Here is a 12,668-nt window from a genome sequence, read left to right on the forward strand (position 1 = left end):
ATAATGTTACATAAACTGCAACATTATCATCGACATCATAGAATGTTGCCTCTGTGACATCATAAATGATAATGTTACATAAACTGCAACATTATCATTGACATCATAGAATGTTGCCTCTGTGAGATCATAAATGATGATGTCATAGGAATGTCTATTCAGCTCTATATGTCAGCATTCTATCACGCTCTTTATGATGCTATTGTATTCTACTCTATATCAAAGCATTTGATCAGTAATTGTGATATTCTGTGCCGCTATATATGACAGCATTCTTTTCCGTTCTAATGTCATTACAACTAATCAAAATGCAATTGTGGATATCTCTAATGTTAATTCCAGATAGTCAAGCTTAGCTATTAAATGTTAAAACAGCTTGCCATAGAATTGTCCAACGCAGACGCTAGGCAATGCCAATAAACATGTAGCCCAAGCATCAAAATGACAGTGCCCTTCATTTTTTTAAAGGTCCCATATGTTTACATGCTGTAATGTTAAAAAAAAACGTTATTTTCCTCATGCTGTCTGCCTGACATATACCTGTATTCACCCTCTGTCTGAAACGCTCCGTTTTAGTGCATTTCAATGGAACTGCAACATAATTGCGTTGCTAGGCAACAGTTTAGGTCCATGTTTACTTTCTGTCAGCTGATGTCATTCACATACACTGCAACTTGAAATAAACTGGGACACATTTACATTTAAATGTTCCATATATCGTAGATTTGTGACATCACACATGCATAGTACTCCTGACTGCTTGTTTAAACCTGCTTAATAATAAAAGATACCTTTAGGTTTTTCAAATTAACATCAACATAGTAGTAGTCATAGTTCATTCAATGAAGTCAATGATTTCTCACAGAGATTGACAGAGTAGTAGTAGACACATGGGGCACTACAATTGCCAGAAAGTCTTGACAATCAGATTAAACTAACTCTCCTGTGACATCATAAGTGACATGATGGAATGTTGCCATTGTGATGTCATAAATGATGTCACATAAACTGTGACATCATAAGTGACATCAGGGAACGTCGTCGAAAGTTTACTTATAGAACCCCCGTTACGCCCATCAATCACAGATCAAAAAACAAGTGTTTTGTTGATACTGCCACGCGTAGGACGACAGGCCACTCGCAGATGGGGACCGAAGGCCGAAGACTCGCAGGTCCTCCACTGTCAGCAGACGGAAGGTCGCCCGACGCAGACGCAAGGCAACGCCATTAACCACGAAGGGAAAGCATTAATGCATTAAGCATTAATGCTTTTCATTTGTCTTAGTGTTTTTTTTTAGGTAGCATATTTTACTTTATTTTGATTTTTTTTAATCAACATTAACATAGTCGTATTCACAGTTCCCTTGATGAAGTCAATGATCTCCTTCATTCAGACTAAACTAACATTCCTGTGACATCATCAGTGGTTTCATCTGTGAGATCATAAATGATCATGTCACATAAACTGTGACATCATCAGTGACATCACAGTTTGTGGTTGTGTCCAAAATTCCATACTAACATGCTATTTAGTACGCTAAAACAGTATGTGAGATATTTTAGTAGGTCCGAAACCTAAGTATAAAACCTATAGTACGCAAATTGCATACTATTTCCAGTAAAATATTACAGTATGCAACGCTGAACATTACGTTGGCAGAAATATCCCACAATGCAATGCGGTAGTGAAGACAACGTTGATAATACATGTCGACAGACAGTTCTGTAACATCAATAACACTTCAATTTAACTGTAAATATAAGATTTCACTTTGCTCGGTTTAATAAATATTTGAAATTAATTCAGACTCTATATCTCACAAACCGTCGATTTTAACACATGAGGTTGGCACAGGTTACCATGGTTATGCGTCTCCAACCGGCAAGGGGGAAGTAATGACGTTAATTACTTCTCAGTGTGTCCGAAAAGACACATACAACTGTTTATTCGCACAAAAGTATGTTGAACTTGCTATTGTACTATCGTACACCTATTGTGTATTTTTAAAAAAAAATTTACATCAACATAGGAGTAGTCATAGTTCCTCTGATGAAGTCAATGATTTCTGTCATTCAGATTAAACTAACATTCCTGTGACATCGTCATTGAGATCATGGAATATTGCCTCTGTGACATCATAAATGATAATGTTACATAAACTGCAACATTATCATTGACATCATAGAATGTTGCCTCTGTGACATCATAAATGATAATGTTACATAAACTGCAACATTATCATTGACATCATAGAATGTTGCCTCTGTGACATCATAAATGATGATGTCATAGGAATGTCTATTCAGCTCTATATGTCAGCATTCTATCACGCTCTTTATGATGCTATTGTATTCTACTCTATATCAAAGCATTTGATCAGTAATTGTGATATTCTGTGCCGCTATATATGACAGCATTCTTTTCCGTTCTAATGTCATTACGACTAATCAAAATGCAATTGTGGATATCTCTAATGTTAATTCCAGATAGTCAAGCTTAGCTATTAAATGTTAAAACAGCTTGCCATAGAATTGTCCAACGCAGACGCTAGGCTATGCCAATAAACATGTAGCCCAAGCATCAAAATGACAGTGCCCTTCATTTTTTTAAAGGTCCCATATGTTTACATGCTGTAATGTTAAAAAAACCCGTTATTTTCCTCATGCTGTCTGCCTGACATATACCTGTATTCACCCTCTGTCTGAAATGCTCCGTTTTAGTGCATTTCAATGGAACTGCAACATAATTGCGTTGCTAGGCAACAGTTTAGGTCCATGTTTACTTTCTGTCAGCTGATGTCATTCACATACACTGCAACTGGAAATAAACTGGGACACATTTACATTTAAATGTTCCATATATCGTAGATTTGTGACATCACACATGCATAGTACTCCTGACTGCTTGTTTAAACCTGCTTAATAATAAAAGATACCTGAACATCTCACTTTTTACAATATGGGACCTTTAAGGCTTAGAACAGTTTGATAAATTTGACCGTATTTAGGTTTTTCAAATTAACATCAACATAGTAGTAGTCATAGTTCATTCAATGAAGTCAATGATTTCTCACAGAGATTGACAGAGTAGTAGTAGACACATGGGACACTACAATTGCCAGAAAGTCTTGACAATCAGATTAAACTAACTCTCCTGTGACATCATCAGTGACCGAAGACTCTCCTCTGAGCTACATGAGGACTATCAGCTTTTTCTAAAGGGGGATCCCGTGAAGGGGATTGGCTGGAAAGCTAGGTTGTTCGGAGTAGATCCGGCCGGAACCTCTCCTCAAGGCTGACTGAAGGTCACTGAAGTCAGCCTAGAGGACATCTCCTTTCTGACAATGCGTCAGTCTGGAGTAGAGGCTCGGACCGGCTCTCCTCTGAGCTACATGAGGACTATCAGCCCTTCTCACAACAGGAGCTGCGGGGACCAGGTTCAGACCTCCTCTGGAGAGAGAGCCTGGTTAGTCTCAGGACTGGACGGCCGGATTGACTGAGTGAATGATGAAGTAACAGTTCTGGTCAACGACCAATGATCATGACTCATTGTTGCTCTTTCACAATGAAAAGGTGGAGAACAGTTTTCTGTTTATGTTTTCTTTCTTAACTTACCCTGTAAAGCCCAAATGCGTTGTCCTTTCCCTCAAACCAACATTCGCGCACGCACAAGCCGATCCGGTTACCTGCGGTACTACAGCAGGTAAACAGAGGAGCAGGTCGCGCCGCGCTGCGGGCGCTCCAAACAAACTTTACGCACACGCGCATCAAATCCTTTTATTGTATTTAGTGTAACTATTCCTATGTCTGTAACCTGCTAAGTCTATTCATCTAGGCAAAAAATAATGTTTATTAAAATGTATGTAAAAAATACAACCTAAATAGTGCATTAAAACAAATCAGTAAGATAATGTAAAAGAAAGGTGAAAAACAGCTATATAATGTATCTTTAAACAGTAAATTAACTGTAAAATACTGTGAAATTAATAAAAAAACAACCAGTTCAAACTGTATTTTTCATTAAATTTCAGCGACAGTATAATAATGTTAATTTTAAAGTAACATAAAGGCAACCCTGCTGCCAGTTCTTTACTGATATTTTACTGGGAAATTCTCAACAGTGTAGCTCTATAATTTTGTTTATTTGTTTGACACAATTTAAGACTATACAACATACCAAAAAAAAATAATAATAATGATATACAGTGCAGAAAGGGGCAAAAAAAAAACACTGGGCTTATCTGAAGCCTCCATCTAGAGACAAGATTAATATAAAGAAATAATATGACTACATAATAGTGATGACCAACAATTAGGACAAGATATATATAATAACAACAATAACAATACAGTAAATATATCAAAAAAGACAAATGTGTGTGTGTGTGTGTTTGTTGCATGGAAGTGTATGGTTAGTGTTTGTGAGGAGGATATTAATTTAAATATCTATAAAGAGTTCTGGGCAATCATAACCAAACTACATTGTGAGTGGGAAAAAATAAAAAACATAAAAACAGATACATGGACAACATGGGGAAAAGCAATTACAAGACAGCAATTAAATGACCCTTTAAGCGACTTTTGAAACATTTGACAGATGAACAGTTTATTGATAGATGTGAAAGGCTACTCCATAATTTGGTTCCCCTTAATCTTATCGACAATTGACCTCTACTAGTGAGGAATTTGGGAGGATGAAGATCTAGAGATTGACGGGCTGAGTAAGAATGGACCTGAGCATTTGTTTTAAAATAGGTCTTGAACTGCTCAGGAATATTCCCACCAGAAAGTATCTTATAAATAAAAACACATATTTGTGTATAATTTTGTTATAGCCTGTATGTAATAAGCATTAAAAAGTAGGTATTATGGTAGTGTAATAGTGTCATATATGTTACTGAGTTGCCCATTTGAGTAGCAGTATTAGCACTATAGTATTCATAGAAATTGCAGACGGTCGTGTGTGTGTGTCTGAGAAAACAGGAAAAATAATGAGGCAGGTAAACTGTTTTGCTTCTCATTCAAAGTCTTCTCTAACTATATTTATTAAACATTTTCCAATTTTAAACAATCAGTGTCACTTGTACTTTCCCCCTCATTCACTCCATGGTCAGTCTTGTCAAAACTCATTTAACTACTAAACTACTACTTCTTCACCAAAATGAATGGGTACACATTTGTCTCCAACTTATTGATATTGTGTTTTGTGCACTTAACATGTCACTTACTGGAGAAAACAGGAAACATAATGTGGCAGGCAGAGGTGAGGTAGCTAGTGGCTTCTCAAAGTCTATCAATCTATCTATCAATCAGGCGCAGCACTGCCACCTACTGGTCTTTTAAAATAAGACAGTACATTTGAAAGTTCAAGAAATTACCAAAAGTCAAATAAACAAATATGTGACTGAAAAAGTCTTTATAATCTGAATTTAAATAAGATTATTATTGCCTTATTTGAGAATATTAGTTAGACTGGACCATAGAACTTCTAGCTGGTATGCACATTACTAACACCAGAATCAGAATTGTGTTTATTGCCAGGTGTAAAGGATAAACACTAGGAATTTGCTTTGGTTATGTTGGTGCAAGTCAAAACAGTATAATAACAAAAGAATAACCAGGATCCAAGAGCCATTTAACCATTTATTGAGGAAGGATAATGGGTGGAGAATAGATGACGAATGATGAATGATGATGACGATATTTCTGTACAATAAACACATTAAATCAATATAAATTGCCATGCTTACAATTATATAATAAACAAGAAGTACGTTATCGTAAGTTATCTTACATTATTAATACATCAACTTCTTAAGGATGAAATCCTTTCAGATTCTCCATCCGGATCCTAATTAAAACAAACATAAGTCAATACCAGTTAACAAAATGACACAACCACTTTTTTCTAAATTCAAACAGATTGCCTCACTTAGTGTATTTGAACTTAGGTCACACATAGGTAAGTGGCGTATATCACACAGCTCCAGAAAATACAATAATTTTGAGCAGTGACCATACATTTTGTGTGCGTCACATTTGTAATAAGACAAAGATAATTCTGTGCAATTCTGAAGCCTTTAGAAAAAAGAAAAAAAAAAAATAGCCCAACTCAATGCTCTGTACAATCATATGACTACTGGCATCATGATTTCTATTTGGAATCAATGTCCAATTGAAACACTAGATGGCGCCAAAGTACTGCATTGAGCTGACAGGGCTTAGACACGCTACAGTTGTTGAGCCTGATCAATTATGAGGCTTTCATGGCACCAATAACAAAATACTAAAACTCATACTTTAAAAAAAAAAAATCTAATGAAATCAAACCACCAGTTTGTCTATTTGGAATACCGGCACAAGCTATATGTATATTTTTCACCAACATGAAACGTGGGTGTATGTGTGAATTATAGATATTATAGATATTAAAAAAAAGGCCTATTTGGGTTATTTTCGTCATTCATATAATGTATACAATTATATCAATGGGGCCCAGGTGAGCTGTGAGTTAGGTTGTACCTTCATCTACCTTCTGACATTCATTGTTTAAGCTAAACACCCCTTTGAGGTTCTGTTACACAGCAGTTATTATCATTTCATTTAAAGTGCAGCCACACTTCATTGATGCATTGATCATCAATGGTGTCCCTGAAGGATGAAAACATTTAGCTGTTTTTTTCTTGTGCTTTTATGTAATAAGATAAATATTGCAATTTGTAACTTCAGCAAAAAAAGACACAATCACAACAATAGGAAAATTATAGCTATGAATAAAAAAAATGTTCAAATGATTTGGTCATAATTAGTTTACTCTTTTGGTTTCAAATATTACATTATTTGCCTTCTTGCATGTGATTGTAAATCCAGAAGACTTTACAGCCTGTACAGTGCTCCTGTACAGTACTGGCTATAAAAATCACAATAAAACTATAAAAAACTCAACAGCCATGCTAAATCATTTGAATAGGCCAGATTTATTCTTTATGCAGTACCACAACACCATAACAGAATATTACAATGTGTTTTGTAATGCCCCCATATGGCTTTAAATTTGAGGCTTTTATTTGTGTAATCATAAGTGTGTCGCCAGTTGTATTCTGTTAAGAAATGTGTCTGCTTATCCATCACATAGACAACCTGTCAGATGAAAACATTAAGATAAGCTTCACTTTATAGTTTTTGAATACAGACTCAGGTGCATTGTTCACGCATAGATTTAACACCTTTAACAAGCTGTTTGATAACATCAAATCATATTATGCTGTAGCCCATAAATCAAAAGACATTGGATTCTAAATGTAAGCTAAAATCCATTTTTTAATAGGTCTATAGTATTTTTTCTTATTATTTGTCTTTATTAGCAGTCCAATGAACCCACAATCGGATCATTTTATATTACATATATATAAATTTGATCTTCTTATCTCCCTCTCTTTCTTTCATTTAGGCCACCTGTGTTAACCTGTGTAAGGCCACTTTATAGCAGGTTCAGAAAGTTGTTATAGATCATCCTTCCACAGAGGGAAACCGTATTAACAGCTCTTCTTCCTCATTGGTCCTTTAATCACACAAATGAAACAAATTTAACAAAAAGTAAATAAATAAATAAATAAAAAAATAAAAAAATAAAAAAATAAAAGTTATAATTATGAGGAAATAAAAATGCTTTGGCAATAAACGCCATGGCAATATATATATATATGTTATTATTATTATTATCATTATTAAATAAATAAATGTGTATACACATAATATACATTTATTGATTTAATAATGATAATAATAATAATAATAATAATAACATATATATAGAGAGAGATAAATAAATAAATAAATATGTATATATATATATGTGTACACATTTATTTAATAATAATAATATTAATAATAATAATAATAATAACATATATATATATATATATATATATATATATATATAATATATAATTAAAGTAATAATTGTGAGGAAATAAAAACGCTTCATCCCACCTCTATGTAAAAAATACAATCTCCAGTCTACACTGTAAATTTACATAATCACTCAATATTCATATCTGCCTGGAAATAAACTCTAATAAATATGAATGGAGCAGTAAAGCTGGGTTTATCCTCCCTTCTCCTCCTCCTGCGCTCCGTGCGCTTTCTAGCTGCTCCTCCACCTCCATGCACAACTCTCTCTCTCTCTCTCTCTCTCTCTCTCTCTCTCTGTCTCTCTCTCTCTTAGCCCAGCCCCCTTGATCCCCTCTGTCCATTGGTGTCTTCAGGGTCTCTCTCTCTCCCCCCTCCCTCCCTCCTTCCATAGGTAGTCCATAATGAGTGTCCATTGGTCTTTTATTGCAGCTTGTCCCCCTCCCACTGGCCGGCTTCAGCCCTGCCCATGTTTTCTATGTCTCAGTCCGTCCATCTCCTGACGTTCAAGTTCGCAGGAACGTCACGTCCGCACTTGAACTTGCAGCTCAGCTCAGGGGGGTATCTCAGTAACCCCCATCACATCACATCACTCTACTCTCTCTTCTCTCTTCTTCTTTGCGCAAAAAAGTCATGAAGAGGTCCTCACAGCCCGTAGCGCGCGACGCCTCCTCGCCCTCTGTTGTATGATCTGCAGTTCAATTTTTTCTTTTCTTTTTTTTCTTTTCTTCTTTTTCCCTATTTGGATGTCAGACAGCATCAATGAAGAGATTTCATTTGGAGTCTACCTTATAGGAACGGATTTCCCAATGTGAACTCAGCTGAAGAGCCGCCTCCACTGAACACAACATGTCTCGCCGCAAGCAAGGCAAACCACAGCACTTGAGCAAACGGGAGTTTTCGCGTAAGTGGAGATGAATTTGGGCATTTTTGACTTACATTTAACAGCCAGCCACCTCTTGTTTGTGTTACCGTGCAGGGGGCAACTTCCTCGGTGGGAATTAGAATAGGATACTGCAGACACACCGCTGTCCTGAGTGAAATCAGCTCACCCAAAAAAACGCACACATATCCAAGACTATTTGGGAATGGATCATGGGATCCTCTGGGTGGAAGTTTTCAAACAACGTGACAGAGAGCTGCTTCAACTTGTACTTCTACACCGTGTTGTATAACGCAGCCTTCAAGGTTTCTTTCGCCATTAAAGGGCATGCATGTGGGGCTTTATGGCCAGAGACCTTTTGCCTATATGAAGGCAGCACAAGCCTCCTACTATACTATACTATACTATACTATACTATACTATACTATACTATACAGCTGCTCACAAGTTTCCAGGTGAAGCGCGTAAAAGCTGTTCCACCACAGCAAACGCACGTTGTTAACCTTTTTTGTTGTTAGATTGTATTTACAGAGGTTTGGAAGCTGGTTTTGGACACAAGGAAGTGGTGTTTACATGCCCACTTGTCCGGAGACCTCGTGTGCGTTACGGAACACAGTTTCTGTTGTCGTAAAAATTCCCCACAGCTGCTGTTTTCACATCATGTTTTTTAATGAGCAGTGTGTTGTCAGGTGTTATTATCACATATATGTTGTGTTAATCTACGTGAATGTCCGTGCGCGATTTCACAACTATATGTGGAGAGGAGAGAAGTGGTTTTTACGCGCGTGTTATAATAAAGCAGGGACTGAGATTGCATGGTGGGATTTTTCAGATGCGTTTATGTTTATAGGAGATTTATTTCCCATCATCCTCTGATTTATCAATACACTCTTATAGGCTTATGTCAGTGAATGCGGAGACAGGTCTCCAAATATACGGATTGTTATAATTTAAGTTGCTCAGTGGAGATCAGGATTCATTCATTTTGTCCTTAATTATTTTTTTCGTGGTAAATGTGTCTCTGCATGTTGCTCCCATTTCGGTTGGAAAACCAATTATGCTCTCGCAACATGTATGCCTTCATGTGAGGGGGGTAATTGTCAAAAGGTTTGCCAGTGGGGGGCGCACTGTGATTGGAGTCCTGTAGACCACTTATGAACTTGAACTTGATCCACTTTATTTCCCCCCTTTGCTGCTGCTGCTTGACCAAGCCCATGCAGAGGATTGCTTTAGCGGAAACTATATTGTATATTTTATGCTCCTTGTGCTCGGGATTCTAAAAGAGGAAACAAAATGTGGAATATTCAAAATATTCATAGAGAATAAAGTGTTTTAAAGACAGTTATAGGCATTATGGCATAGAACGTATTACAAAAATATACAATTTATTTTGTAAAAAAAAACTTTCTTTACACTTGTAAAGATGTTTCATTTAACCTTTATAATTTCTATTCTCGGCTCTGACCCAGATTTTGTGAGTTCAGTTAGTAAGAATGATGTTTTTATATATTCATATTTATTTATTTGAACAACTAAAATGATTGATTTGATCACACTTTGCATAATCTTGTTTTTGGTGAGCAAATTAACACTTAATTACATATTTATACAGGCAGAGGAAATGTACCTATTTATGTTTCTTTTTATAAACTCCATTTGAACATGAAAAAGAAATCCCCTGAAATGAAATTATTGATTGAGCCATAAAAAGAAATCTAAAATGGCAAACGAAGAGGCCTGTAATGATTTCTCTGATAGTGAAACAGACTGCGGCCCAGTGGGAAACACCGGCCTAAACTACTTTAGATTCTGCCGCAGTCGGATGTCTGAGAAAAGGATTATACTTTAGTTTTCAAAGTTATTCACATCACTCTTGCGTGGCATCAAAAATGAGATTATTTGGTTTGAAGAAAATCTTTCCACCTAACCCAGCCTCACACACCCCCGCCTATGTCCGTGGCATAAGCTGGTTAAGATAAGCTGCAGTAAAATAGGGGCGAATTCCCTCATCTTTAATGCAGCTGAACATACAGGTAACAGGGCCTATCTTGCATAGTCCCTCACCACCTTCTCGTCTGACCCGACACGGAATTAAAGGTTGAACCGGCGGCAAGAATTCATCACATCTTATCTCAACATCCCAGTCGGGGCGCCCAATGTCGTTTACCGTGTGGCTAGATTACTTCTTTTAAAATGCTCTCTCCTCTCTCTTCTCTCTTCTCTCTCTCTCTCTCTCTCTCTCTCCTCTCTCTCTTTTCTGCCGGTACTTCAGGGACCTACTCCACATCCAACCCCTCAATGTCTAACCTTGGTTCACGAGATCCCAGCACTTTTAACGAAATGGGGTCCAATCATCTTGAACTCAAATTAGAATCTATTTTTTGATTCTCAGAGGTGTTAGGTTCATTAAAAAAGCGAGATTGGCAGCACAATAAAGAGGGTCAAGCGACTTAATCGTTTGGCTGCTGCCTGCGAGCTGAACATGTCAGTCCTTATCGAAGTGTGCTCTTTCTGTCTTTCTTTCTAAATATATTTTATACACATTTACAACCTGACCTTATTCCTGTAGATGTCTAGATATTGCAGCAATGAAAGGCTCTCTAATGTGCTTTTCCTTTTCTTGACACACATTTGTTTATTACTCACCATCCTCTTTCTTGTGTGCCCGTCCAGCTGAGCCGCTGTCAGGTATTTTACCAGAAGAAGACTCTCAGGACTCCCCCAGGCTGGGAGTGGCTCAGGGCGAGCCCCTAAAAGGGGACCAGGACCTGCTGACCTGCGGCCAGTGCCACTCCCGCTTCCCCCTGGCCGACATCCTGCTGTTCATCGAACACAAACGGAGGCAGTGCCACGGGAGCCTCTGCACGGACAAACCCTTGGACAGGCCGCCGTCCTCCCCGCTCGCCTCGCCCCTCTCCACGTCCTCCTCGCACTCACGGACCCACCATCAGCACCACCCGCGGAGGGCGTGTCACCCCGTGGAGGTGGCCGTCCAGGTGTCGCCGCGGGACGAGGATTGTTTATCTACGCCCTTGCAAGGAATAATCCCCAAGCAGGAGAATATCACAGGTAAACACAGCGGGAGCTTAAAATGGCTGCCACAAATGAGCGGGAAAAAAACACAAATGTGGGAGTCTTTAAGGTCTGAAGGTGTGGAGCGGGGTCACACTTTCCAGGGTTCAGAGAGAGTTTATTTGAAAAGGGGAACAAATGCTTTCTCAGATTGTCTTTGGTTTTTGCTTCTGGGAGTAGGGATGCATGAATTATCTGCTGCTGCGTTTAGGAGCTGTGAATCTCCCTCAGCTGCGACACGAAGACCAGCCGAAGCTGAAAACGATTGTGAGAAATTTGCAGTTAGAGAAAAAGACACACACAGACAAAGAAGCAGATTATGAAAGAGAGAGAGAGAGAGAGAGAGACAGAAAGATGGATTTCTTTTGGTTTGTTGCTGCATCACAGATGTGCTCAGATCCTGCGGCCTCCACGTTCTCTCTCATGTGGCGGCGAGAGACGCATCTCTATCCCTCCCTGGCTTATTACGCCGCCATATCTCCCGCTTCCTCAAATATGCGCCTGCGAAGTCTCACTCACGATGCTAAAATTAAAAAAAAAAAGAGATAGAAAAGAATGTAATTATGCTGAACTGTCAAGGAAGATGCGTTTATTTGAGGAACCCCGCAGCCACTAATTGTCAGTGTTTTACTTGATTTGAGTAATTAAGGACTTCTTAAAGCGGCTGGTCGGTTTGTTGTTTGTCCACCGGGGCTAAATGAGGCTGCAGCGAAAACATGAGTCGCCGCGCAAACAAGCGTGGGTCCCTTATGACTGGTTTTACAGAGTGGGGTTTGATTTTGACCAGCCTGTTTGAATGTTT

At 38.1% G+C, this 12,668-nt stretch overlaps 1 protein-coding gene across 3 annotated transcripts in view; it reads left to right on the plus strand.

The window, feature by feature from the left end:
* Positions 1-8,313: 8,313 nt before the first annotated feature.
* Positions 8,314-12,668, plus strand: part of LOC141764111 (B-cell lymphoma/leukemia 11A-like) — a 145,034-nt gene continuing 140,679 nt past the window's right edge. For all 3 annotated transcript variants that reach the window (XR_012593220.1, XR_012593221.1, XM_074629067.1), the window contains exons 1-2: positions 8,314-8,815; positions 11,468-11,863. Coding sequence is in view for 1 of the 3 variants with exons in the window: in XM_074629067.1 (XP_074485168.1) it covers positions 8,761-8,815; positions 11,468-11,863 (451 nt within the window). In the remaining 2 variants the exon portion in view is untranslated. The remainder of the gene's footprint in view (positions 8,816-11,467; positions 11,864-12,668) is intronic.

This window comes from Sebastes fasciatus, chromosome 3 (assembly GCF_043250625.1).
Source record: "Sebastes fasciatus isolate fSebFas1 chromosome 3, fSebFas1.pri, whole genome shotgun sequence".
NCBI classification, from domain to species: Eukaryota; Metazoa; Chordata; class Actinopteri; order Perciformes; family Sebastidae; genus Sebastes; species Sebastes fasciatus.